This window comes from Oreochromis niloticus, linkage group LG23, assembly GCF_001858045.2.
Source record: "Oreochromis niloticus isolate F11D_XX linkage group LG23, O_niloticus_UMD_NMBU, whole genome shotgun sequence".
Classification (NCBI taxonomy): Eukaryota; Metazoa; Chordata; class Actinopteri; order Cichliformes; family Cichlidae; genus Oreochromis; species Oreochromis niloticus.
Genome location: NC_031986.2, coordinates 42,516,704 through 42,543,859, shown reverse-complemented (window position 1 = coordinate 42,543,859; position 27,156 = coordinate 42,516,704). Strand labels below are relative to the sequence as shown.

The 27,156-nt window shown below is 41.1% G+C and overlaps 2 protein-coding genes across 8 annotated transcripts in view; both read left to right on the top strand.

The window, feature by feature from the left end:
• The first annotated feature begins 128 nt into the window (after positions 1–128).
• On the top strand, positions 129–6,626 carry sac3d1 (SAC3 domain containing 1). 4 transcript variants are annotated; one of them, XM_003440040.5, is made up of 5 exons: positions 129–398; positions 963–993; positions 2,033–2,453; positions 5,399–5,681; positions 5,872–6,626. In XM_003440040.5, the coding sequence occupies exons 2-5, from the start codon at positions 968–970 to the stop codon at positions 6,351–6,353; spliced, it is 1,212 nt and encodes a 403-aa protein (XP_003440088.1). In that variant the 5' UTR covers positions 129–398; positions 963–967; the 3' UTR covers positions 6,354–6,626. The 4 variants fall into 4 exon arrangements, with proteins under 4 accessions (XP_003440088.1, XP_005479126.1, XP_013123632.1 ...); XM_005479069.4 differs by lacking the exon at positions 963–993 and having other exon boundaries at positions 276–398; XM_013268178.3 differs by lacking the exon at positions 129–398 and having other exon boundaries at positions 978–1,116.
• A 116-nt stretch (positions 6,627–6,742) lies between these two features.
• Positions 6,743–27,156, top strand: part of cpamd8 (C3 and PZP like alpha-2-macroglobulin domain containing 8) — a 45,638-nt gene continuing 25,224 nt past the window's right edge. Inside the window, exons 1-25 of one of the 4 annotated variants that reach the window (XM_005479065.4) lie at positions 6,743–7,916; positions 8,128–8,737; positions 10,490–10,641; positions 12,013–12,035; positions 12,631–12,796; positions 13,101–13,153; positions 13,703–13,720; positions 14,521–14,575; positions 14,787–14,900; positions 15,182–15,266; positions 15,945–16,053; positions 16,290–16,517; positions 16,762–16,932; positions 17,020–17,148; positions 17,260–17,458; positions 17,678–17,853; positions 18,861–19,010; positions 19,223–19,384; positions 19,491–19,633; positions 21,521–21,583; positions 22,579–22,810; positions 24,859–25,012; positions 26,162–26,277; positions 26,422–26,473; positions 26,566–26,864. In XM_005479065.4, the coding sequence (XP_005479122.1) occupies positions 8,652–8,737; positions 10,490–10,641; positions 12,013–12,035; positions 12,631–12,796; positions 13,101–13,153; positions 13,703–13,720; positions 14,521–14,575; positions 14,787–14,900; positions 15,182–15,266; positions 15,945–16,053; positions 16,290–16,517; positions 16,762–16,932; positions 17,020–17,148; positions 17,260–17,458; positions 17,678–17,853; positions 18,861–19,010; positions 19,223–19,384; positions 19,491–19,633; positions 21,521–21,583; positions 22,579–22,810; positions 24,859–25,012; positions 26,162–26,277; positions 26,422–26,473; positions 26,566–26,864 (3,135 nt within the window). In that variant the 5' untranslated portion in view covers positions 6,743–7,916; positions 8,128–8,651. Of the gene's footprint in view, positions 8,738–10,489; positions 10,642–12,012; positions 12,036–12,607; positions 12,797–13,100; positions 13,154–13,702; positions 13,721–14,520; positions 14,576–14,786; positions 14,901–15,181; positions 15,267–15,944; positions 16,054–16,289; positions 16,518–16,761; positions 16,933–17,019; positions 17,149–17,259; positions 17,459–17,677; positions 17,854–18,860; positions 19,011–19,222; positions 19,385–19,490; positions 19,634–21,520; positions 21,584–22,578; positions 22,811–24,858; positions 25,013–26,161; positions 26,278–26,421; positions 26,474–26,565; positions 26,865–27,156 lie in introns of those variants that run through there. The other 3 variants (XM_005479067.4, XM_019351796.2, XM_005479066.4) reach the window with 3 other exon arrangements.

Genomic DNA, 27,156 nt, shown 5'->3' with positions numbered 1-27,156 from the left:
AGCATTGTACTAAGAATCCATAATATTCTAGCCAAGGTTGCTGAATGCAGGGAAGCTTGAAACTTTGATCAAATAACTCTAACATACCTTGTCACTAAATCAAAAATTTGTGATAGCGCAGAAATAAATTGGAAAAATTATTCATTTGATTTAGGAGCAGTGTCTAACACTGTCTAACGTTGTTCTACCCCTTATGTGTGCTTCTTTTATATTGCAATTAAACTAGACATCAGAAATTACGTTTTAAAGTCATTAAAAATTCGACCGTAAATAAGGCCATCCTCACCCGGATGTGACGTTGATCAAAACAACAATGGGTCATTTCTATTGGTAGTTTGTGGAAAGTGACGACCTTCCCTTTACTGAGAGCCAATGAATCGGAGGAGAAGCCGTCGCATGTGAGTAAAACATTTATTTCACATAAAGTGAGCATTTCTTAAAATTGTATTCAAAACCAAATCTTAATTGTATGTTTTTTGCTTCGAAAAACAGACGTTTGGATGGAAATAACGATGTGTTTTTGTTTGGTAGCCGTCCAGACCGCTAGCTAGCCGTCCAAGTTAAACATTAGCATGATGGTCAGCGCTGCGCTGCAGTAACACCTGTGGCAGATATATATATATATGTATATGCAGTGATTTATCCCTTACACATTGTATGCACGACACCGTATCCTTTGTTGCGTTGTGTTATTTTAACCCTGAATCTGCAAAGAAGCAAGGGAGGTATTTTAAGATTTGGGGCTTCCTGTTTTAGCGGTGGGATGAAATCGTTATATTAAAACAAAAAGGTGCTTGTTGCATATTTACTTGGATGAAACTCCAGTATGCACATTACAATATAAACGTTAGCAAAACGTTTATATTTTGCTGCAGTTTAAAAATGTTGAATTGGTGTATGTATGAGGGTAGTGAGACGGTGGTGGCGTGTGCAGCGGGCACTGAGATTTTCCTTGTTTGCAGTGGTGATGGACAGGCTGACAGATGAGGTCAGGTAGGAGTCTCCATGGACCATGATCTCTGCAGATGATATTGTGTTCTTTAGCGAGAGTATGGAGCAGGTGGAAGAGAACCTGAAGAGGTACTGGTATGCTCTGGAGATGAGAGGAATATAAAAGTAAGTAGAAGCTAAACAGAATACATATGTGTGAATAAGAGGGATACACGCGTAACAGCGAAGCTGTAAGAAGTAGAGGTATTGAAGGTAGGTACGTTTAGATACCTGGGGGCAGCCATCAAAACCAAAGAAAGAGAATAGAAGAAGAGGGTGCAGATAGGGTGGAGCGGGAGGATACAAATCTTGGGACACATTTGTGACAGATAGCAGCAAGAGAAAAAGGGAAGGTTTATGAAATAGTAGTGAGACCTCATCTGTGGTTTGGAGACAGTGGCACTGACAAAAAGACAGGAGGCTAAGCAGAAGATGCTAGGATTTCCATTGAGAATGACCATAGGATTGCAAATATAGGGACTGCTCAGGTTGAGCAGTTTGGGGGCAAAGTTAGAAGCAAAGATGAGACCAGAGAAAGCGGTAAGAGAGCACAAAGAAAATGTATTCAGCTCCAGAGATAGTCCTTGTTCTATTCAGCAGTTGTTGTTGAGTTTTGTGGACCAGCTGATGAGCCAGTTCACCTTCTGCAGGGGCTAGTTAGAGTGGCTTCTACCTCACAGCAGTTCCCTGGTGTAGAACTACCATCGTCAGCTCCAGTTCAGTTGAAAATCCAGGAACACAATCCCCAAGGATGATATTTATCCATATATCGTATTTGCTTACAAAGACCGAGCATAAGCGGTAATGTTAAGATGATGCTGGGAAGGATCATGATTTTAGAGGCAGCACAGAAATGAAGTAGCAGCCTCTGTTGTTTACCTTGGCAGACGGATTCAGGCACAAAGCAGGGCTCATTTAAGTTTGCTTGACAACGAGTAGAGATTACTTGTTGTTGAAAAAGGTCAATATGAGGTAAAAGGTGCTTCTAATACTTGCTTTGCAATATCAATATTAATTACTAATTAAACTGTCAATCAAACAGATCCCACTCACAGAGGAGGGGTGCACCATCAGAAGGACAATGGAGACAAAGGGATAAAGAGCAATGGCAAGGTGAAAGGAAAGCACAAGTAAGACAGGTGGACGAGGAGGAGCAGAAACCCAGACAGCATGAAGAGGACACGGTGCCAAAGGGGACCTGCCAAACGATGTGCCCCGCTCAGGAGTTACGGGATCGTGAGGCTCAGAACCGACTTCACCATTTTGAAATGTTACCGGGCACAGAGAAAGATCGGCGGCCAAAAGGAGACCCATCGCGTGCCGTTAAGGAGTATTCCAGACCAGCAGCTGGGAAGGACTCAACAAAACCCAGTGACCTCAGACCACCTCCTGTGCTGCTGAAAACTGTTAACTACCTTATTAATGACATTGCAGCCGCCCCGAGCCTGTATCCATGGACTGAGGTAAGTAGTGTTTACACGGATCATTCAAATTGTTGATTTTGGGGATGGCACGATACCACTTTTTAATGTCCGATACCGATTCCGCTATCATAAATTTTGATATCTGCCCATACCGATATGAATCCGATATAGCGTATTTTGTAATCAATAAAACTGTTTTTTATAAATATCTTGCTGCATTTTGTATAAGTTCACACTCAAGTTTTAAAAAACAAGAGACTGAAGCTATTCTGTTATACCTGTATGCAAAAAATACACTCCACCCAAAACATTTTATAACACACTGATCAATCTAATAAATTTAAACCTACACCATCCTCCCTATTCTGGTATTTTAAAGAGTACTTAGTGGAAATATTAAGCAACCTAACTAATAGGGTTGCCAACTCCCAGCAAAAATATTAGGGAACCACCCCCCACCCTTAATGGATGTAATCAACTTTAATTTAATGCAAGTGTAAAACAAATGCACAGAAATCAATTATTTTTCTACAATAATTAAATAAATTCAACATCTTTCTTCAACAGAATTGCAGACTGCACAGATGGTACCTTCCCAAAGGAAAAAGTACTATAGCTTACTAGGGTGTATATTACACTTATTAGTTACTATATACAATAATGGATTTCTATACATTTGATCAGATGACCACTTTTGTTGTAAGATTCAGATAATTATTTATTCAAAGTTTTTAAATGACATAACAAAGAAAAGTATTTCTTTGTGCCCCCCTTTCTCTGTTAATGCCCAACCTGGCCCCCGACAAAACTTTGTTAGACCTGCCCCTGCACAGTTACCAGCCGTCAGCTATGTAGAAAAGGATCCTGGTGTTATTTGTCTCTCAGAAACAGTTCATAACTTCCCTTCAACTCATTCATGTCACCTAAAAGGTAAACCTGTTTCTCCATCACCTGTTCAGCTCTGATGATTTAGTAAGGACATCTCCTGGTTTCATCTTCATGTTTCCCTCTCACCACATATCCAAACGTATATAATGACCAGCAGCTTTTACAGTCGTGGCTCCAGCAAACCTCAGCTGATACTACAAAGTTAATATTAAATTAATTCTAACAGCTTATCACACTTAAACGTGCTGGTCTCCTCTTTCTAGCACAAAGTGGGCAATAAACAAACAAGAAAGACTGGACTTGCAGCAGAAAAGCCGATCATCTGATCATTGATCAGTTTCATGTTTGAAGTAATAACAGGAGAGGGAGGGGGCGTGAATGAGAGAAGTAGATGCAACTGCGCAGCAAAGACAGAATAACTCCTGCTTTGTGTCTTATTTTTTAATTCTAGCTGAAGTACGGGACAAATTGCTTCCTTTTCACCTCAATATGGAACTCCGATGGCCAGTCCAGCTGTGGCTCCATATATCAGTTGTTAAGCTTAACGTGGAAATACTATGCAGGGATGAACTTACACACTTGCTTTACTTCTCTGGGATAGTTTTCGTCGAGATGAAATGCCGCGGTTAGGAAGCATGTAGCGAGGCTCCAAATGCTCCAACAGATCGCCAACAGGTCTCACAGACAACAGCCGCTCTATCACGTGACACATACTACTCCGATGCGCCGAGCCGGGTTACGCCAAGTAGCGCGTTTTGTGAGGTGATTTTGTGATACTTCGGATCGGATTACATTTTTTATTTCTCTCCGATATCCGATCCAGTAATTTAGGTCAGTATCGGACTGATACTGATACATAGTATCGGATCGGTCCATCTCTAGTTGATTTCCACAAAAGCTTGGGACCTTGTGTAACAGTAAATAAGTCTGACCTTTGTTTTGTTTTTTTTATATATTTTAAAATTGGATGATGGCAGTAGATTTTAAAAATGTTGGAAAAGGAAAGAAAGGCTGTAAAATGTGTAAAATACTGTATTCACAAGAGTCTTTCTGAAGTAACATTTCTCAGCAAAAATCATTTCATTGTTTATGGTGCATAATATCAGGAAATCATGTTTAATAACTGAATTAGTGACTTAGAAATTAAACTTTTGTTATTATTTAAAGACAGCTAAAGCATTTTAATTTAGGACCCATTTATTTATTTTGCAGAAATGTGTGTTACCATCTTCAAAACGACATGCATGTGCAAAAGCCAGTTCTTTATTTTACCAACAAACTTGACAAAAAGTGCAGTTGTAAAGCTTCAATTTTTTTGGTTGTCATAATCCCAATTCTTGAACCTTCCTGTCTTAAACCTGCTGTAGGTTATTCTGCTATATAAACCGTATTGCAAGTGATTCTTACTGGGGATTTATGCTTCAGCAGGAAATCTACAGTGTTGCTATGTCGTAACTAATCGTTGGGTCGACATAAGCTGCTAACTGTTGTGAGTGACCCTTTCAATATGGTCAGTTCCTCCTGTGCATTACTATTGCTACAGCTACTTTTTTGCTGCAGTTTTTGAATTTATCAGTGAGAGAATAACAGTCACTTTCTCTTGAACAAATAATCATGATATCGATATAAACACTCACAAATGTCAGCAAATTCCTGAAGGGAGATTGGTGAAACTATCAGAATGGATGTGAGCAAATGTACAAAGAAGTGGAAAAATTTAAAGATACAAATATATTTGCCCCCGAAAATAACTAACCACAACAAAGAGGCGGGACACGGGGTGGGGGGGTCAAGCATTTTATTTTTTTCTGTCATGGCTCGCTGTACAACCCAGGGACATTACAACAAGGTAATTAACACAAAATACACCAGCACAAGCATAAATGCCAGCAACGACATTAGCCACTTACGTAGGTTACGTTATAGCCTTTCTCCAGCAGAAGTCTAAATCAAGCCTTACCAGGGAACGACAAATATTTCACTGTCTGTTCATTTTAAAATATGTCAAAATATCTGATGGAAAAATGGCAGAACAGAATCTATCATCATAGATTAAAGATGACTATTTTGTTGTTTACTTATTTGTTGTCGCGCAGGTTTATACCTTTGTCTTTGACCGTCTGCGTGCTGTGAAGCAGGACATGATCATCCAGAGGATGTCAGGATTGGACTGCGTGGTCATTTTAGAGCGGACCGTTCGTTTCCTCATCTATGCCTCTTATCGTCTTTGTGGGGAGCCACTGCGGCTCTACGACCCACGTATCAATGATACACACCTGCAAGAATACCTCAGCTGGTTGCTGGATTGCTACATGACCAAAACAGGACCTCATCCCAACCAAGAAGAGTTCCAGTCGCTCAGTTTGCTGTACAACTTGGGTTGGTGACTTTGTTTATCATCTGCCATTTTGGTGTATTTGTATGCATATTCAAGCTGGAAGTTATCCATGCATTAGTTCAGTGTTGTGCAAACAGGTTTCTGATGCAGGGAATGTTTTCAAAAAAATTAAGAACTCCTCCTCGTCCTCCAGAAAGCAATTCATTTTGTATGCTTTATTTTCTCTTACAGGTTCAGCTCGCGCTATGCAGCACACCATGCAACTCCCACTGCGACTGCGCAGCACTCCAAACATCAAACTCGCTCTTTCCATCAACCAAGCTTTCCTCGAGAGAAACCCTGTACGTTTGCTTCGTTTGGCTCAAAAGCTAAACTTCCTGCAGACCTGCGCGCTGCACCGTCACCTGTTGACATGTCGTCAAGATCTGCTGCTCATATACAGCCATGGATACAGCAGCCGCAACTGTCGCTTTCCTCTTGACAGACTGGCTAAGCTCTTGTTCTTAGACGCATCACTTACAGCTCAACTGTGCCGGTCATATGGAGTTGAGGTCAACAAGGACAATCAAATAGTATTCTCCAAAGCTGCTTTCACGGAGCCAGGACAAGGAACACTGCACTGTAAACTGTATCACAGCATAGCATCTGAGAAGCAGAGAGATCTCACTGTTAAGAGTATTGTTCAGAGCTGCGTTGAGACAAATAAGAAGTAAACAAGCCATACAGATACCGCCAGGTATTCTTGTAAATGATGAAATTGACTGTTTATTTGTTTTTAAGCAATATGGACTGTCACTGAGCTAATGGCCACTAGTTACATTAAGATGTGAATTACTTTTATATTACTACCAATATTTTGTGTTGATGTTTCCCTTGAGTATTTTTACAAGAACTGTATGGAAATTCAAAGGTGTAACTGTTTACTTATTCTTATAAATTCATATTTTGGAATCATTTCAATAAATTTGGTTACAGTGGAAATACAATAGTGGTCAGAAGTTTACATACATCATGGATTTGATTGTCGTGGTAATTTTCAGCTTTTAATGATTTGTTTCTTTAATGGCTGGAATGACTGTAAAGTGTACGTCTTTAAAGACTTTTTCTTTAAAAACAAAATGAATTTATTTAGGATTTTCTGTAATCCACACAGGCTTGTGCACTCACTTTATTTGTTAGCAAGTGGTGCTGAAGGTTCTACAGTGTCTTATGGTGATCATCATCGACTGCAACTGGTAGTTTCTTTGCCAGTGTTAAAAAAACAAAAAAAAGGATTTGTCAGCACTCGTCGGACTGACCAGTAGTCAGCACAATGTTAAAAGTCCAAGGAACTTGGTGTAGATCTAAGAAGGAGAATTGTAGATTTGGGATAGTATCTTAGGGTCATTTCTAAACAACTACATTCTAAGATCATCAGTTCAAGCAATTGTACGCAAGTACTAGTTATTCAGTTATTCACTGTCACCCAGATGTTCACCCTCAGATGAGAGGAACTTGGTTACAACCTTCAGGAACCCCAAAGGCTCAAGCCTGCCATGAACTGAAAACTGCTGGTTATCCAGCATCACTGTGTACAGTGAAGTGGGTTTTACATCAACGTGGACTGAGAGTGTGCTGACCAAAAGCCCCTGCTCCAAAGTTGACACCTTCCAGTCCAACTGAAATTTGCAGCTGCCCACATGGACGAGCCAAAAATATTCTGGAGAAAAAGTTTATGGTCAAAGGAGACAAAGATTGAGCTATTTGGCCACAATGACAAAAGGCGTGTTTGTACCAAATGTCAAGCATGGTAGTGGTAGCATCTCTGGAGCCGTTTTGGTGCTAGTGGTGGTGGTACATTGCACAAAGTGGATGGAATAATGAAAGAGCGTGACTACCTCCAAATTCTTCAACCTTACCTCAAATCAACAGTTGAACAGCTGAAACTTGAACACAGCTGGCTGATCCAACAGGACAATGATCCCAAACACACATCAAAATTTATTTGAAAACGAATAAAGCAGGCTAACGTTAAGCTTCTGGAAGCTAGAATACGCTTAAACGCCTTATCAGGAAACCAATTTAAATGAACTTTTTTGAAAAGCTGTATACTGTACAATCATTCCACCCTGGACAAACAACAGTTCGAAAAAGTAAATAAAAGCCCCAAATCACCATGACATTCATGCCCATGATGAGTTTATGTAGGCTTCACGACTGCGTCTAAACCTAAGTGCCACTAGAGGGCAGCAGATATCTTATCAGGGCATCAATGAACTCCAAAGGTGCAAATTTAAGTGAGTAAAACTGTTATAATCCTGCCTTCAGCAATTGAATCGTGTTCTTCACACAGGTTGACATTTCTGTTATATTTCATAACAAAACATAGCTGCAGATTTGAGATATTCTGACTTTGTGGCTGAGCTAAAAACGTGCAGATAGTTTTTAGTGGCTAAAAGCACACGCTGCTGCTGTTTCTTAAGCTGGTCTCATTCATGCTCTCTGCAGAGAAGAGAAGGTATCAAAGCGAAAGAAGCGCCGTCTGATGCCTCTCCACGCGATGCTGTAGGAGCGGAAAACAAGACCATCCGACTTGAGCTCACCAGGAAACACCGGGACAGCGAGAGCTGCACGGATTTTAGATGTCAAACAAATCGTAACGGTGACATTTCTCCGCGCTCAAGTGGGAGGACACTTACAAATTGTAATGCTGAAATATGAGAGAGCGAAGCCGGGGCGGGTGAAGGCACATGGGAGAGGACTGTTCGTATACTCCGGGCTCTAAAAGACGAAAAAAAAGGCACGATTTGCTTGGACCTGGATTTGGCGAAGACAGATGAATTCATTAAGTTGATCTTTGGTTCTGAACGGAGCTCTGCACACCTTTCTCTCCTACCGAGCTCAATGGATAGATAGATAGACCGTGAGGGCTGTAGTTAAATTTCATTTAACATTTAATCAGGGCTTTCAGAGCCAGTCTCATTCAGAGGGTAAAGACTGTATCCTGAAGTATCCTGGGCTCTGGAGCCAAAATGTTACGGTTGTCTCTGACAGCTTTGAGGCTTTCGTGGATTTTGTTCTTCTGCACCGTGAGCACAAGTTCTGCACAAGAAAGACAGTAAGTAGCCTGTGTTACATGTGGTGTCTTTGAGGAGCTGTGTGCTTTTACTACAAGCATTTCCCGGTGCTTTAAATATGGATAGACTATGATTGTTCATTGAAAAACTTTTTAAAAATATTTTTAAAAATTGTTTTATTTAAACTGAGTGCATTTCATTGTACGGATCAGTCAGATTAAAACTTTTTTTGTGAATAAGCCATAGTTTACTGTCCTAACAACACTGCCACTGATGTGTTGTTGTCATACTTTCATTAATTGTGTTACTGACCTGTGAGGAGTCACACAGAGTGATACATTAGGTCAATGATAGCCCATAACTTGCCAAATATGAATAGATGCATCCCTGTGTTTACTTTCGTTGTTGTTGTTTTGTTTAACCCAGACCCAGGAACGATTCTATCAGTCAGGTGGTTGAGGGGTTAATTGTGACCTTGAGAGATAACAGACCAACTAGTTGTAGCAATTCTTCCAGGAAGAGAAGAGGGGTTACTATCAAACTCAAGCTAAAACAGATCTTTTTAGCTTTAAACAAGTTAGCTTAGAAGTTTGAGCAATGAGCAAAACATGAAACCATGTGACTATTAAAGGCTTCACCTACACATGAGAGCAGGCTCTTAACTCCCAGAGGACAAAAGTTGAGCAAAAACAATTAGAACTTGAGTAAATGGAGCCATGTGACTGAAATAAGCATGGTCTCCACCACCTGATCCCAGCTCATCCAAGAGCTGGTTAAACTCACTGTAGATCAAACGCACAGAGTCAATTTCCTCTTATTATCCTCCTTCTCCCGAAAGCCTTGTTTTCCAGGGGATTTTCTCATGACTTTTTCTCTCTCTCAGGAACTGCAGTTGCCTCTAGCTGTAATGCCGTTGTGCTGTAATGCCAACCACCTGATCCTTCTCTCATGCATGCAACTGGGCTTGTGCTCAAGGATTTGCTCACCTCTAATTTGTGTGATCTTCAGTTAAGTTGTTAAGGGGTGAGTTGGCCCATTAGAAAAAAGCTGCAAGGCTGGGGTGAGCAAGCAATGAGTTAGACTAACAGGAAGATATTTACACTTGCATTGCTGTATCAGCCTCGGTCATCACATGGTCAAAAATAATTAAACTGACTGAGTCTGAAACAGAGCTCAACATTTGGTGGACACTTCAGTGAACTTGCTCCACACACCCCTAACAGTCCTCTCTCTGGTGATTGAGTTATACTGGAGCATGCTAACAAGAGCACCTATTATTCTACCTTTGTTACCTGAGAGAAGTAGCCCCTTTGTGCCAGAAGGCGTGTTCTTTCAAAATAAAACTTAAATTGCCCCCCCCCAGCCCAGACTGTTAATAAGCATCAAAGAATGACCTTTGCTCTGTGACCTCAGTGACAGGTCCCCTTCCCTCAATTAAATGTCAGAGTGACTGTGAGGAATCTCAGCCATTATTTTTCCAAACAGATGTCGAGGTTCTGTCAGAGGGTGCCGGACCACCCAAAGAAAACATTAAAGCAACAAGCTCAGTGGTCGTCAGGTACTGCATCCCTGGTGTAAACTGCAGTTAACCTTGTGTGTCCATGGAAGTGAAAAACATGATGCGAGACAGAAAAAAAATGTGTATTTACACCTGGTCTCCCATCTGCTTTTGCCTCCCTTGCTATCACCTGTATTCTCCCCCTCCTGTCATCTCACCTCACTTTACCCCCTTGCTCCCTCCTTCCTTTAAACTCTCGCCTTTCCCTTTCTCTGCCCTCCTGCTCTTCTCTCAGGGGTTACTTGGTCGCTGCACCCTCTGTCTTTCGAGCGGGCGTCGAGGAGAGCGTGAGCGTGACCATCTTTAACACGAAAGCGGAAACCCGCGTCCAGGTGCAGCTGTCGGTGAAGGGACAGACGGTTGCCCACAGCCATGGCTCAGTGCTTGGTGAGAACAAATTCTTTAAGCTAAAGTTACACTGGCACAGTGGGTTACGTTTGGAAACAAAGCATGCACCGACAAGTTAGGCAAGCTAAGAGATACCCCCTTTATGCCACTGTTTTCAAAGGATGCAGGCAGGCAAAATATACACATAGATTAAAGAACACACACACAGACGGTGTGAGCCTCTGCTACAAGACAAGCTTTGGCTTTTATATAGATTATCTGTGACTGCAGGCATCAGTTCAGTCCAGCTCATCGGCCACTTAATGTACACATTGTGTGATTTGTTTGACAGCACCATAGATAGATGGTGCTGACTCTGCTTAGAGGAGACCGGTTGCAGCTGGAACAGCAACTGAACTGACTTAACCACAGCGCTTACAGTTAAAGCATGTTGGAAGTATGCATTTTAGTGATCACTTTACAGATCTGTCAGAAACTGAGGTTTAGTTTAGCTTGGTTTATTAAGATCCCTATTAGCTGTAGCAGCACAGCAGCTATTCTTCCTGGGGTCACAGATCTCTACACTTTGACTGTAACTGATTACTCAAAGCTGTACAGCATCATAACAAAAACAAAACGAACCACACATGCAAACAATCAAACAGCTCCTCACAACACAAATGGTGTTCCACATCAAGCTAGGCACTGATGACATACTATTCATACGTACACACTAGTTCTGCTACATTGGCAATGATTTCTATTCCATAATAGACCAATAGAAAACTGCTCTACTGATTAAACTGGTTCTTGCTGTGAGTTATAAAAACTCTCCTCGTGGCGTGTTCGGTAGAATAATTTGTCATTCATTTTCAAACAAAATCATTGGAGTGTTTGTAACAAAAGCATCCCAATTCAATACAAGAAAAGAATAAACTAATCCATGTTTCACAGTTAACCAGCTGAGGCGGTTGTGCATTGTTACAATGTTTGTTCTGTACACACAACAAAGGACAGTATGTGCTGCTCTGTTTTCTACCACTTGCTACTTTTTAATCTGCTTCTTTGTGCCACATAATATTGGGCAATAATCAAGATGAGACAATATCAAAGTCTGGACGAATTGCTTCATTGAGTTCGGTTTCAAAAATTTTGCACATCCTTTAACTACAGAAATCCCCTTTTTCCCATTTTAGCGAATACCTTATTAATGTGTTCAGTCTCAGGGATCATCAAGCACACCATTAATAGAAACCTCTAAAAGAGTGGTTGTAACCCAACAAAACCCATTCAAAATCAATTTATTCCTCTTTATCTATTTATTGATTGCACTTAAATCTGAGGTGCAGTCAGTGGTCTCATCGGGTGTGTATGGCAGAGCCTGTGGGGGGAAGAAAATCTTACTTTAAATCTCACTTTTTCTCCTTTTAGACAAAGGCGCCATCAAACTAAAGGTGAGTGGAACTTTGTGTGCCACTAAGTGCGCTTTTATTTTCTCAGCAGCGGTGACAGCTGCACAGTAGTGAGAGCCCCCTGTCCGCTGTGTGCACATTCCTCAAGCAACATGCAAATCAACACTAACATTATTTGTAATGCAACATCTGTCTCTGCTCATTCATTGGGAATAAGGTAACAGCCTCGATATAATATGCAACAGCTGTTGACGTGCATGTATGGTCCGCCGCCCCCGAAGGCTGGAATAGATCAATCTAGTATGCACGACTTTTAGAGATTCTTCGCCTCTGTCTCTCTCTCTCTCCCTTCCCTTCTCATAACCTCTACCCTCATTCTCGTAAAATACTGTCACGTGAAGCGTACTCTGTTGGAGGCTGACGTCTTCTCTGCTTTTTTTTTTTTTTTTAAATCTGTTTTTGTTATTCTGGAGGTTTTGTTCTCTAGAAAATGAAATTGAATAAATCACGGCAAATAATTTTGAATGCGTGGGTCACCACAACAGCCTCGAGTAAACACTTCAGTCCTAATTTACGTTCTCAATCCCCACTGACTTTGCTTTTGTATGCGTTTATGGATGTGTGTATACGCCACCAGGTTCCCTCGGGGCTGAGAGGCCAGGCCCATCTGAAGGTCTGGGGGAACCGTCACCTCACGGAAGGAGGTTACATTTTCCACAACTACACCACCGTCACCGTGGAGAGCAAGGGCACGGCTGTGTTCATCCAGACTGACAAGCCCATCTACAAACCCAAACATAAAGGTTCCCTCATAGTGCACCTGGTAGTTAATCAGTTAATCACAGAGTAATGCCAGTTAGTGGAAATAAGTCAGGGGATGCAGGCATGTTGATCCTGCATTTGAGCTGTACAAATGTTGTAGACATAGCTGCTGATTGCGTGATCCCGATGGCATAATTAAGGATTTCAACCCATCAAATGACTTCAGACAGCTGATTTTTTTTTTTTTTTTTTTTTAGAAGTATCAAGATTTTAATGTGCGTGCAGATTTTTCTGATTACAAACACACTTATTTTAACAGTATTGCATTTCTTTTTTTGTCTTTAGTTCTCATCAACGTTTATACAGTTGACCCTGACTTGAGGCCAGTAAACGAGAAGGTAATTCTGAATTGATCTCACATTCAGACAAATATTAAAGCAATTTGTTGTGCTTCTTCAGCAGATTCACAGTACACAGTAAACCCGTTGAATGATAATCTTTAATAAAAATGGGTCGGGTTATTAGCGAAACCTGTGTTTTTACGACAGAGTTGATAGACCGACTTTGATTTATGACTGAGTGTTTACTACAGGCATACTTTTCCACCTTTAATTGGTGGAGTTAAGAGGAGAAACCTAGTTTGCACTGTGCGCAAGCAAATGTACAGTTGCCTATTTACTGAAGCCAAACTAGACTCATTTCTCTTGGAATGTTAGCAATGACTCCAAATATACTGTGCAACTGTGCACACAGACAGCTTATTGATGTTTGCAGCTATAAAGGCACATTGCAGGTAAAAGGGCAATACTTAATTTTAGACAGAAAATTGTTGAATTCGAAATGAATGGGATGAAGCATGAGATAAAACACAGGATTTGTAGTTTTGTTTATCAACTTTATTGCAACTTTTTCTTGTGTTTCTCTTTTTTGTTCTTTTTTTTTTGCAGATTGAGGCATATATTTTGGTGAGTGCAGGCTGACAGGACCACCCAGGGTTGGCAGAGCCACGTCCGGGATGGGACAGTGGCAATTTTAGTTCCCAGCCTGCTTGGAGATTACAGAGCAGAAGTCAGGGCAGCTCACCTAGATAACAGGGTGCTCTTTGGACCAGTACAAGGATAAACAACATGAAAGGAACCTCTTCTCTTCTCTTCTCTTCTCTTCTCTTCTCTTCTCTTCTCTTCTCTTCTCTTCTCTTCTCTTCTCCTTTGTCTCTTTGTATCTGTACACCAACAACACACTATAATCCCTGTATTAGCAAACCTTGCTCACATTGGATCTTCATTCATCTTTCCAGATCTTAGGAAATATTTGGAAAATACCAAGCAAAGAATAGAATAGAATAGAATAGAATAGAATAGAATAGAATAGAATAGAATAGAATAGAATAATCCTTTAATTGTCCCACAAGGGGAAATTTGGTTCCCCTTGTGGGGACTTCATGGACTTCAAAGACTTCATGGGAAGCGAAGAAAAGCTTATACATGAGTTACCAGTAGCAACAAGCACACAGATGCATTTTTCTTCCTCACTTCTAGCCTACAGTATATGTTATTTTTGGAAAGAGTTTTAAAAGTATTTTGGCAATGATATCAGAACCCAGATATCTGGGTCAAGTTCAGTGAAAGGACTGTTCAGCAATAATACAACTATTTATGACTTTTTCTATTGTGTGATAACAACATTCAATGAGCAACTAAACTTTTGGTATGTGAAGTAAAGGAATCTTAACATTGGTTTGTGACATCCTACTTTGATCTTCCAGGATCCAAGAGGATCCAGGATGGTGCAGTGGAAAGGGCTTAATTCTGTCTGCTGTGGTGAGCCGCATCATTTGCAGTATTTTTACATCATCTTTGTGTAAGCTGCACGTTTACATTTCATTGCTAGGTTGCTCTGGGGGATTGAATTAAAACACTACTTTTCTGGACTCATAATTGAAGAACGGTGATATATGATTGCTACAGTTTGTTTAATCACTATCAAGGACACAGGAATTAAATGTGCTAATTAGATTTTTGCCTCCTGTAGGGGTGGTGAACATGAGCTTTCCTCTGTCTGACCAGCCTGTGTTGGGAGATTGGTTTGTCTTTGTGGAGGTGCAGGGCCACACCTATAACAAGTCGTTTGAAGTGCAGAAATATGGTGAGGACCTGCACAGTGTTGCACAACTGCCATTGTTTATTGCGAGCACTTTTAATGAGTGTGTGTGTGTGTGTGTGTGTGTGTATGTTTTTTAACATTTTAGGCTCTTTTAAATGGCTCTCTTTTGATTTCGAGTTGTGTTAAAAGCATATTTACTGTTTAACTATTAACATGTGTGTAGTTGTCAAATAATATATTATAAATAAACAGCAAGGCTATTGCTGTATATGATATAACACAAGAAAAAGTTCAAAATAAAAAATGTGTTGCCTCTCTTTCAGTGGCGCCCAAATTTGAGTTGGTGATTGATCCACCGCGCTACATCCGTGATCTGAACTTATGTGAGCAGGCCACAGTCAGGGCCAGGTAAGTCACTAAATATTCAGCGCTGTATGAAAGTGGAACAAGACTTTAACCTGGACTTTTGGAGTGTTTTCTTTTTTTTTTTTGTTTACACTAATCAGCCACAGCATAAAAACCATTGACTGTGGTGAAGTCATAATCTCATTCCAGTGCAGCGCTCTTCTGAGAAACGGTGGGTACTTACGTGCGGACTTTGACACACAGCGCCTGCTAAACATTCTTGCAAAACAGGACATCTTCCCATGGTAGTAGCCTCCTCCTTTAGGGGGTGTGCTCTCATATGCCACATATCAAAAACTGCACAGGATCAGCTTAAAGGACACATTAAAGCGCACAAAGCGTTGACCCGACCTCCAAACTTAACTACCAGCATGACAGAGTAGCCATGGGGTGCACTAGAACAACCCTGGTCCGCAGAGTTCACTGCCATTGTCCTGGTGCTATACATCACATGACATCCCAGCAGGTATTGCTTCCATGGCCCACAAGTCAGAGCAGTTTTGAAAGAATGAAGGGGACTTACTCAGTGGTAAGCAGGTGGTTTTAGTGTTGTGGCTCCTTAGTGTGACTATGGAGTTATAATAGGTTATAAATGTTTTTTATTATTGTGATATTTATTTACAATAAAACAAAAAAACCCACATCATCAATTTTACACTCTGGCATGTCACTCTTATGCAGATATACCTTTGGGAAACCCGTAACTGGGAAGTTGACAGTAAATATGACGGTGAATGGAGTCGGCTACTACCGCCATGAGATGGGCCATCCTGTCATAAAAACTATGGAGGTTAGTTTATTTAATCCCTATTCTACATGCTTTGTGAATTTATTAGAGACTTCCAAGCTGATATGGAAACAGGGTTGTTGATTGATTGTTGTTTTGTCTGTTGAGTTCCTTCAAAGTGCTGCTGTTTTATGCATACACTGTAAATCATTGTTATTATCTAAGAGGTTAAGCTCCAAACCCTGACACCAAAATTATACATGTCCTGCTATACCTGATTACATCTTTTCTGTTGTCAGATCAAAGGCTCTGCAAATTTCAGTCTGTGCGTCAAAGACATGATGCCCTTGGATGTGGCTGATCACTTCAGGGGGACTGTTAGCATTTGGGCTTCTGTGACCAGCGTAGATGGAAGCAAGCAAACCACATTTGATGATTCCACACCAGTCCATAAACAGCTCATTGACATCAAGTACTCCAAGGAGACACGCAAACAGTTCAAGCCTGGTCTGCCTTACAAAGGGAAGGTGAGAGCCCACAAAAAAGAAATACGAAAGAGAATTAATCAGCTTGGATCTTCATCTCACTGGCATTTGCTTTGAGAAGAGCTCAAAGTATATTTATTTGTTGTGCTTTTTAAATAAAGCATAACTTTAACTGCTAGTCAGTTAAATGCTAAAGATAAATGAAGCCTGTATTCAGCCATGTAGATTACTGATTCACAAATGAGTCTGCATTTGCACACTCAGTCGTTTTCCCTCTGCTTTGCAGATTGAGGTCACCTATCCTGATGGGAGCCCAGCTGACGGGGTGAAGGTGCGCGTTAAAGCAGAGCTGACCCCGAAGGACAACGTCTATACCAGCGAACTAATCTCCAAGGACGGTCAGGCCACCTTTGAGATCCCTTCCATCCCTGCAGCTGCTCAGTATGTCTGGCTTGAGGTCAGAACTTCCTATTGTCACGTAATATAAACAGAGTGATGCAAGAAGTAATTTGAAGCTAATCCCAACTGTATTTTCTTGACAAAGACCAAGGTGATATCCATTGAGGACAGGACAGTTGGAAACCAGTACTTGCCCAGCTACCTTTCTATCAGTAGTTGGTACTCTCCTAGCAGGTGTCACATCCAGATCCAAAGTCCCAGCATCCCGCTCAAGGTAGGTGTGACCTTTTTCGATGGTATGAGTTTCTTGCTTAACTTTCAATGATTTAAACATGTTTCAAAACATCAGATTGTGAAGTATATTTATATCTGTCTGCATGTATAGGTTGGACAAGAGGCAGAAGTGGCTCTCAAATCCACTTGTCCCTGTAACTTCACCCTGCATTACGAGGTAGCATCCAGGGGGAACATTGTCCTATCAGGCCAACAGGCAGCCAACCTGACAGCCTCCCACAGAGGAAAAAGGGCCACAGTCACCTTTGACAAGAACATTCACAGCACCCACCTGCCTCCTTCTGCTTCTGGTACTCATTTCTTCTTATTACAACTCTAACTTCACTGTCGCCCAGGTAATTTTAAGAGCTAAAGTTTCACAGAATAATGCTTTGATGAATTAGCTTTTTTCCCTTTCATTGTTGTAGTGCTTGGGAAATCAGTGTCCAAGCTTCTCAATCGTAGTGGTCTTTGACATCAGAATGCCAGATAGTTTTGGAGAAAGCACTGTCACCCTGTCACTCTGCCAGATGTTGCAGGCTCTTCCTCCCAGACTGAGATGGACAGCTGTGTGTCCTACCTACGTTTTCCTGTTAGTCACAGCATGGCACCACTCAGCCGTCTGCTGGTCTACTATGTGAGGGAAAACGGTGAGGGTGTCACAGACAGTCTGCAAATCCCTGTCGAGCCCGAGTTTGAGAACCAGGTTTGGAAACAGAACTATTGTCATTGTATTATAACTTAATTTATCCAGAGAAAAGTACTGCAGTTGGTACAGTTGCATATGCTTGTTACCCAAACACCAGTGTTTTTGGATATACAAAATTAAGTTTGTGTTTTCATGTTTCGTTTGGGGTTTTTTTGCTGCTAAAATAGCTATTTATTAAAAGCCGGAGAAAAGGGTGCACTCTCTGTATACATTTTGGAGCTGAGCCTAAGTATCCATGCACCAACCATTACACCACAGTGTAATGTCTGTAAACAAACAGCTGTGTTGGCTTGGGAGAGATCCCCAGTTCCTGCCTGCATTAGGTGGAGTTAACTCCCTGAAGTATTTACAGCTCTCTGGTATGCCCTTACAACACTAAGTGTGTGTGTGTGTGTGTGTGTGTTGTGCGTATGTGTGCCGGAGGAGGGGGTTGTGAGGGCAGGATGAGACAGCGGCCGCACAGGCCGCAGGCAGATAGGTGGGGTCATGACAGGAGAGGATGACAGGTTACAGAATGGTGTAAGGAGGGCAGCGGAACCGATTAACGGTGTTAATTTGTGACTTTGTGCTGGTGAAAAATAGTTCTGATGTGTGAAAGCTGACTCTGGCTATCCCTCCCTCTTTCAAAGACTGTAGTTTTCCACTCTCAGTCATATCTTTCCAAAGTTTGCTGCTTAGAATTGTCAGACTGATGTTATTCCGAATGCCACTGAGGATCTGCCAACTAGTGCTGAAATTATTTAGTTTTTTAGCTGATAGTTTGATCGATAGGACATTTTGATAGTTTTGATAGATGTTTCAGATTTTCTCTTTTATGAGGCAAACATTCAGTCTTCTGGTTCAAGTTTTATGTTCAAGTGAGCAATTTGAAGACATCTCTATGAACCTTTTCAGTAAATTTATAACCGTACAGTCTTACAAATTCACAATTCTGCGGAGCGGAAATGTGTTAAATGCACCTTGTTTATGCAGAATGTACTTATGTGTCATGTTTTGGATTGCAGGTATCTATTTCTATGTCAACCAATGAGTCCATGCCGGGGGACTCGGTGACCCTGCGTGTTCGGGCTCAGACGGGATCCTGTGTTTGTGTGGCCACTGTAGATAAGAGTCTTTACCTGCTAAAGCCCGACTTTCAGCTGAGTCCTGAAAAGGTTGGTCATATTTATAGATTATGGTAATATTACACTTTAATAAACAATCGATCAAAGCGTTGTGTAAATTAAAATCGCTTTATAGTATAGAATTAGAGAGCTGGTTTAAATTACTTTCTTAGATCGTAGTTTTTAAGATGTTACCTGCTGTATTTTTGTAAATAACTCTACTTTTACTGTAACTTTATATAAATATGGTATTCACTGTACAGGTGTTTAAAGAGCTGGCAGAGTTTGATGTTTCAGACGCTTTCAACATTCCTAAAGATGACGGACACTTCTGGTGGCCTGGGCTGACGGCAAAAAGACGGAGGCGGTCCTCTGTGTTTCCATGGCACTGGGACATCACTAAGGATGCGCGCTTTGCTTTTACAGTGAGAACATACACTTGGTGAAAGAGCTCAGCTAGTGCTGTCACTGGGTTAAAAGGTAATCGTACTAGTGCGTGCAGATGTTTATTTCTCCATATATTTAATACAGGAAACGGGACTGGTTGTGATGACAGATATGGTGAGTTTAAACCATCGGCAGAGTGGGGGCATGTACACAGATGAAGCTGTTCCTGCCTTTCAACCGCACACCTCTACCTTGGTGGCTGCTATGCCCTCCCGCCCCACAAACAGGTACAGGATGTTCTTTATAGGTGTCCAAGGCTGTCCACTGGGCATCAGCAAACTCTAATGATCTCATACCTAAAAATGTGCAAATTGTATTATTCAAAGTTTTCATAAATGGCATGAAAGTTCTTCTTGTACCAGCCGAAGTTTCTTTATATTTTACTTTTCATTTTTTTAAAGTGGTTTTGAGAAATAGTTCTCCAGGCTTTTTGAAGGTCTTTTAAAGTTTCTCTTTATACACTGGCTGCTTTTGCATTCATTTTCATGACCATGACCATTTTTCATGGAAATGATTGTCTATAAGACACTTAACTCTGTTGAATCATTCAAGCATAAAAAGGGCCCCTAACTCAAGGGATGAACCAGTCTTGTGTCTACACATAATGGGCAACTTAGCAAAAAAAACATTTTAAATTGTATCGTTAGACACTTTGTTACTAGCAGCCCGCTGCAAAACCAAATAATTTCTTCATTTTTTTTTGTTGAATCTACAAAAGTCTCTATTTGTCAGCGTTTTTGCACCATTGAGGTGATTCCTAAAGAGCTGTAAGCCAAAAACTAGTATGTCCTTAAAAAATGAGGAAATTGGACAAATCCAACAAAGACCTGACACAGGACCTAAGAGATTGATCTGGCCCTTCAATTGATCCATCTGCTGTTCACTACTGTTCGCTGTTCATCAGAATTTATCTCTGTTAAAGGGTGGCTGTCAAAGAAGCCATTGTAAAGGAAGGGAAATGGGGGGGAAAGGCTGAGGTTTGCCAAAGAACTGGACTAAAAACCATTGGCAACAGGTCTCATGGAGTGACGAATCCAAATTTGCCATTTTTTTTTTTTTTTTTTTGTTCAAATTGTTGTCAATATGTATGGAGGAGGTCAGGAGAGAGGTGCAGCAGTGAGTGTCTACAGCCCTCTGTAAAATACGGTAGAGGCTCTGTCATGGTTTGGGGATTTTGTCAAAAGTGATGGAATCCTGAAAGCGGAAAACTACCATCAGATTTTGATCTGCCATGCAGTGCAGCTGGAAAGTATCTGATTGGCAGCAGCGTTATTCAAATAACATCCAAAGAAGAGCTTTGAATTTCCTTTAAGAAGCCTGGAGAACTATTCCTGAAAAATACTTAAAGAAATCAGTAGAAAGCTCATTCAAGAGAGTTCAGGCGGTGGTCATACTTGGTATTGACTTCAACCTTGTTAGAACTATACAAATAAATGCATTTGTGCAAAACACATTATTGTGTTTTGCACATAAATTTAAATTTGCCAGTTTTCTGGCAACATATAAAGGAATGAGGGGTGGATCAAGACTTTTACACAGTACATTATAAATTTTAAAAACTTGAATTATAGGAAACTAGCTTATCAAATACCATACTGTATTGGTATTAAAAGCCAAACTGTGAGCCACTTGGGTGTGGTATCATGTCATAGTCAAGGTTATTCAGTTGTTATTGTGTATGTTGGCTCTTTAACTGATGAAAACAGATGATCTTTGTCTGTTTTGGAGGTTCTTTTAAACCATTAAATTTGTGTACTTGTATGTATTACTCCACCCTCTTTAATGTCAGAGGGAAAAAAGTGGGTTATTATTGTTGAAGAAGATTAACTGTAATCCTTCACTGGACCACACACTGTAATATGGGCATGTACTTCATGAATCTGAACGCAAACCCATAACAGAATAATAATTACATCAAGATCGCCCTCTTTGTTTTATTTCATATGTTAGGCGTGCATTCCCCCGTGCTACAAATACTTTTCATTTTAGTGCCGAACTTTAAACACATGATGTGACTTATCGTTGTGGAATTTTAAATAGTATATTTTTCCATTATGTTGTTATTTTATTAGCTAAAGCTTTTTCACTGATGTCTTCTTGTGTTTTGGCTGTAGAGTAGAGAGGCGGAGGCGTACATTTTTCCCAGAGACTTGGGTGTGGCACTGCCTCAACGTCAGGTATTTAAATCTTTAAATAATATTTGTCTTGTGTGAGCATGTGTGCATGTCTGCGTGTCTGCGTTACTTGCCTCTGGCTAGATATATCAGGTGCAACAGATTGTCTATCCTTTTATGTGATTTAGTGCTTAAGAGAATAGAGAAATGGAAAAGAGAGGAGCAAATGTGGAAAAAAATGATAACATGAAAAAATACAGGAAAAACATTTACAGAGAGCAAAAAGGAGGCGAGAAATATGTGAAAAGCAGAATATAGGTAGAAGAAGAAAGGCGAGAGTAGAGCTGGAAGAAAAAAGTTTGGAGAGTAGGGGTAAGAAGAGAGTACTGGAAAGGAAAACGTGAACATGACAGACTCTTGGAAGACATTTGTGAGAGGAAAGGTGCGAGGCAGTGCTATATGCGAGACGGCCGATCTTCCATCATGCAGCAGCATCCGCCACTTCTCCCACTGGGTGTGAAATGCCTCATTCAATCTTGGAACAGACTCTTACTTTCTCAAGAGCTCCTTCCATTCATTTTTAGCCAATATAAATGAAATGCCCATAGATTTCCATATGCTTGATTCCCTTGGATGGGACTTCAGCTCTCACTAATTTCCTGTGAAGTGCAGAGCTCGGATTTTTCCTTAAAAGTATATTAAAATGGATTTTGGACGGCTTTGATCAAAAGGAAGGGTGTACATGCAGTTTTTGAAGTTTATTGTGCCCTGTTACAGTTTGCCAAGACCAACATCCAGTGAGCGCTGCCAATAATGACTTCAGCTCATTTCTTTCAAAGAAACAGATTGGGTCAACACCTGACCGTCCCTTAGAACCGTCCATTTCAGAGTGTTTGCTGTAGTGGTGCAGATGTTGGTGTTGACACAGGTGCTAACATTAAAGTAATCTCCAGCCTTTGATCAAGCTCTTCCTTGTAGTTGATGAATTTTAATAGCTTGTCTTAAAAAGAAAATATGCTCGAATTATTTTATTCCGCTGTTGTATCTCCACGTAACAGCTCTGAAACTGGGGAAGCTGAACTGCACCTGGATGCGCCGGATTCGATCACCACATGGGTGGCGGAAGTTGTTTCCCTGTCCGAGCAGAAGGGGTTGGCTTTAGGAACGAGAGCAGAGCTTCGCACCTTCAAGCGCTTCTTTGTGGACTTTACGCTTCCCTACAGCTTAATCAGAGGGGAGCAGACCAAAGTTCCCCTCACCGTCTACAACTACCTGTCTACCTGCTCTGCGGTAAGATGTTTTCTTAATGTGGCAGATGGACAAGTCTCTGAAATCAGTTCCTAGCAGCTGCCTTCAAGTACAAACTTGACATCATATTCTTTAAGACAGGACATGTCACATCTGTGCTTTTTAATCATTTATGACTTGTAAACCATGGAAGAACATATATTTTAATACATTTTCACTAATTATAGGTTGGTATGACATGTTATGCAAACTCTTAAAAGTTAGTTTTAACACTAATCCTAAAATGACTCCATCTAAACTTGCTAAGAGTCTATTACAACATCAAGTTAGGAACCACAATGACGTCACTGAGACGTCTCTTCCTATTTAAAGGCAGTTTTTCCTTCCTACTGTCGCCAAGTGCTTCCTTACAGGAGTTGTTGGGTTTTCTCGCTATTATTGTAGGGTCTTTAACTTACAATATAAAGCACCTTAAGACAACTGTGATTTGGTGCTGTATAACAGACCGTTCTCACTCTCGAGGCGTAATATACCGACGATTTGTCACGTCCCGAGGTATTCCTATGCTGCGTGCTGGGGTGTGGATGAAATCCAGTAGAACGACGGTCCGGCGGTAATAGACGTTCCAGCCATAAAATAAACGTACATGTGTAGATTCATTCCAAACGGTTCTCATGTTTCCGAATTTTTCCGATCTCGTAATATAGGGACGTGTTGGGTGCCCGGAAGCATAACATACCGACGATTTGTCACCTAGCGTCAAATGTTACGCTTTGGGAGTGGGAACGTGTTGTGTATAAGTAAAAATGACATTGAAATTTTATTAAAGTGAAGAAAAGCAACCCATAATGTTGCAAGCCATAAAAATTAAAAGACCACACTAGGCAAATATCAGTAATCTGAATTTGATAGTTAAATAAAAGACGTAGGTAGACAGACAGACTGCTCACAACTCTCACTATGATCAGACCCCACATTTGGTTAAGCAAAAGGTTTCTTAGAGGAAAAGAGAGAAGGATCATCAAAAAAGAAACTGGAAGTTTGTCAGTCAGATGAGGCATAAAGTAGGTGCTCCATTTAGTTATTAGACAGAAGTAGGTCAACGATAAGCTGATAAAATCCATAGTCATAGAGATTTGGGAATCTTGGAACGGGATGAAACCAGCCAAAACACACAAATGAGTTCTCAAACCACTTCAGGACCCCTTAGAACACCTCCTTCCAGCGGCTCTTTATGCAGAGCTTGTGGTTCAGACCGGATACGTCTTGGAATTTGTCCAGTGCTTCATTTTGTTCATAACTATGCACTAAAAATGGTACATGCCATAAATCACAGAGGATTATCCAGGTAGGAAATATTAAAATATAAGATGCAAATAACTGTGTTGATCTATTTCTTTAAATTATTATTTCTGCATGTATCAGAACTGGTTCGATATTATATACACATGCAGAACAAATATTTTCAAGTGAAATAACTTCTTCGGTAGGCCCAGGAGTGCAGACGAATTGGAGATTCCAAAGTAAGTATAGGTTTGTAATGTGACGATAAAGAGATTAGCCTAGTATGTTTGTTTCAGCACTTACTTCGAAGAGCCCTCTAAGCTCTGTCCTGGCCTTAAATGGGTCCATCCTGCACGCCATACGGATGACATCATGATGTTTGCAGATGAGCCTGTTAAATGGCCTGTGCGTGTGTTGCCCTGATGTCATGTTAGGTGAATATGCAAACCAGAATAGCCCATCCTTTGATGTCCACCCCAGCAACATGTGATTCCTATATTTTCTGCTCAGTTATTTATGACTTGTGGCATGCGGATAAAGAACAGTTAAAAGATCCTTCTGCATTACTGAGCCCTGTGAAAATTGGACGATGAGTGGAACTTAATCCTTCAGGGAGTTTGAGAAGCATGAGTCAGTCAGCATGGAAAATTCACAGTGTGATTTAAAAAATTCGCCCTTGCTTTCAGAGCTTTGATGAAGCACGCTATATGAGGGAGGGGCGTGCCTAACAGATATGATGTCATTATAGGCTGTCACAGGAGATCGCTTTTCTCTGATTTGTCTCTTCTTCTCCTCTCCACTCGCAGGTTCATTTAAAAGTGTCGGTTCCAGAGGGCATCAAGTTTGTTGGCCATCCTGGAAAGCTTCATCTCACCAGGAAGAAGTGTGTTGCTCCTGGAGAGGCTGCTCCTACAAATATTGTATTGTCGTTCACTGAGCTGGGATCAGTTAACATCACAGGTACCCACAGAGCTCAGTCAAATTCATAAAACTCGCTTATTATTTTATTTGAAGTACTACGTTGATAAAGTGGCAGAAATATTTTAATTAGGAAGCCATAATTATTTTGTTGAGACATGTATATCTGAGCCACAGGGCAAAGTCAGAGGGCAATTTTTCACTTCTTCCAACTGTGGAGAAGCGTCTCTGCAGCAGTGCATGCTCATGGATGGTGATTGTGTTACCAGTACTATAAAAGCATAGACCTGACAGTGCCATAAAGTTCCCATTCTCTAGATCAGCCATTCTTTAGAAAAAAAGAATGATGCAAGGTTTTGATGCTAATGTGAATAATGCAAGACTGATTTGTGCTGACTCATGGAAATGGCCTTATTTGCATTCTTTAGTGGCGTGGCACTTAAAAGCAATAGCAGGCTTTCATCAGGACTTTGGTCCACTCAGTGTGATTCCACACAAAAAGGCGAGCCTATGACTGAGGAAAGCGTTGCTGGCCAAGGAGCCGTGTGTGTGATCTGGTCACCCACCCAGGTTACAAATAGTCCCCTCCGGAGCGCATGTGAAAACAAAGCAGGCCAGCAGTGGGGGAGTAACCAGAGCTGCACTGTGACACTCAGTGGCATGTTGATGAGTTTGCAGGTCACTGGCGGTCAATGGGCCCCCCATGGCCCCACTCCTAGTCCACTAGCCCCTTGTGTTTCCTTCTCACTACACACACACAAAGAGACACAATTGGCACAGGGCCACATTTCCAGTGGGCTCCCCAGCAAGAGAACTGGGAATCCTTTTACAGATATGCTTGTCTTGTCTAATGTATTTCGATGTCTGGAAATTTTGCAAAACATATTTATTTGACTGCTGATCATCTCACTAAGAACTAATTAAGGTAATTAGAAAAAAAAAGTATCCCAAATAGACTTACAGAAGTACAGACGGGAACAGGCTCACTATGCCACATTTCCCTGGCTAAAGAAGAGAGCCACTGCTCAAGCCACTGTCTGTTATGGTATGGCAGTGCGTCAGTGCACATAGCATGGTAACTTTAATATCTGTAAAGGAACTGATAATGGTGAATTGCAAATTTTGGAGCTACATATGCTCTCAACAAAAACAAAATCTTAAGCTGATTTTTGTTCTGTACTGCCTTCACAGCTCGTGCCATTGCCTTTAGTGAACCAGGCTGCTGTTCAGATGGATTCCAGATAGGCAAAATAAGTAACGACATGATCCAAGGCCAAGACTATGTCCGTAGGACTGTCCTGGTTGAGGTAAGAAAGCTGAGATTTTCCTTTAATATTTATTTTATCCTTTAATCTTTTAATAAGGAAGAACTACTTTTTTATTGTTTGTTTTGTGTCTTTCTGTGATGTTTTTCTGCATCTTGTTTTCTCTTGCTGCCATCCTGTTTACAGCCAGAAGGCCTGCCCAGAGAATACACCTACAGTGTTTTCTTCTGTCCAAATGGTCAGTGTAAATAATTTTTAATTGATACAGCATAATGAGAATACACCTTAAACTTTACAAAGTTCAAGTTTATTTTGCATTTCATTTTTCAGAGAGGATTCATATTTCTACCCCCAACAAATATGAGTATCAGTATGTGAAAAAGCCAAGCAGGATGAACCAGTTCCAGGTGGCAGTAAAGACACACAACGATGCCCATTTTGCCCTCTCTGCCAGTCCCCACGACAGCGCAGAGATGCTGGAGATCGTACTCGGGGGCAGGCAGAACACTCGTTCCTGGATTTCCGTGGGCAAAATGGGCGAGCCTCTTGTCAGCGTCCCTACGCCAGGGATCCTGTCTTGGGATGAGTTCCGCAGCTTTTGGATCAGTTGGAAGGGAGGCGTGGTACAGGTAAGAAGAGAAAGGAATCATGGATGTAACACTTCCAAATGTACGGCATACTTGCTTCGAGGTTGTGCTCGGATGCTCTGACACAAAAAGAAGTGCGGCAGGCCATGGGGTCTGTGTGTTAGGAGAGCTGGCGCCGTTTTTACTGGTGTGCCTCTGGGTGAACTCACACTTAACAGGGGACACTGAGGGCAGTCAATGATCCATGGCCAAGGACTTGCATGGCAGTCAATGGCTGGCACACCACTTCCCGGCTCCAGCCACAGCATTAATTAGACTTGCACCATTCACCAAA

Excerpts from the sequence above, each read along its gene's own strand:
- sac3d1 (XM_025902961.1), top strand. The coding sequence starts at position 1,013 with ATGATCTCTGCAGATGATATTGTGTTCTTTAGCGAGAGTATGGAGCAG. Across the intron at positions 1,081-2,032 it reads GTGGAAGAGAACCTGAAGAG|ATCCCACTCACAGAGGAGGG; the intron begins GTACTGGTATGC and ends TCAATCAAACAG. Across the intron at positions 5,682-5,871 it reads CAGTTTGCTGTACAACTTGG|GTTCAGCTCGCGCTATGCAG; the intron begins GTTGGTGACTTT and ends TTTCTCTTACAG.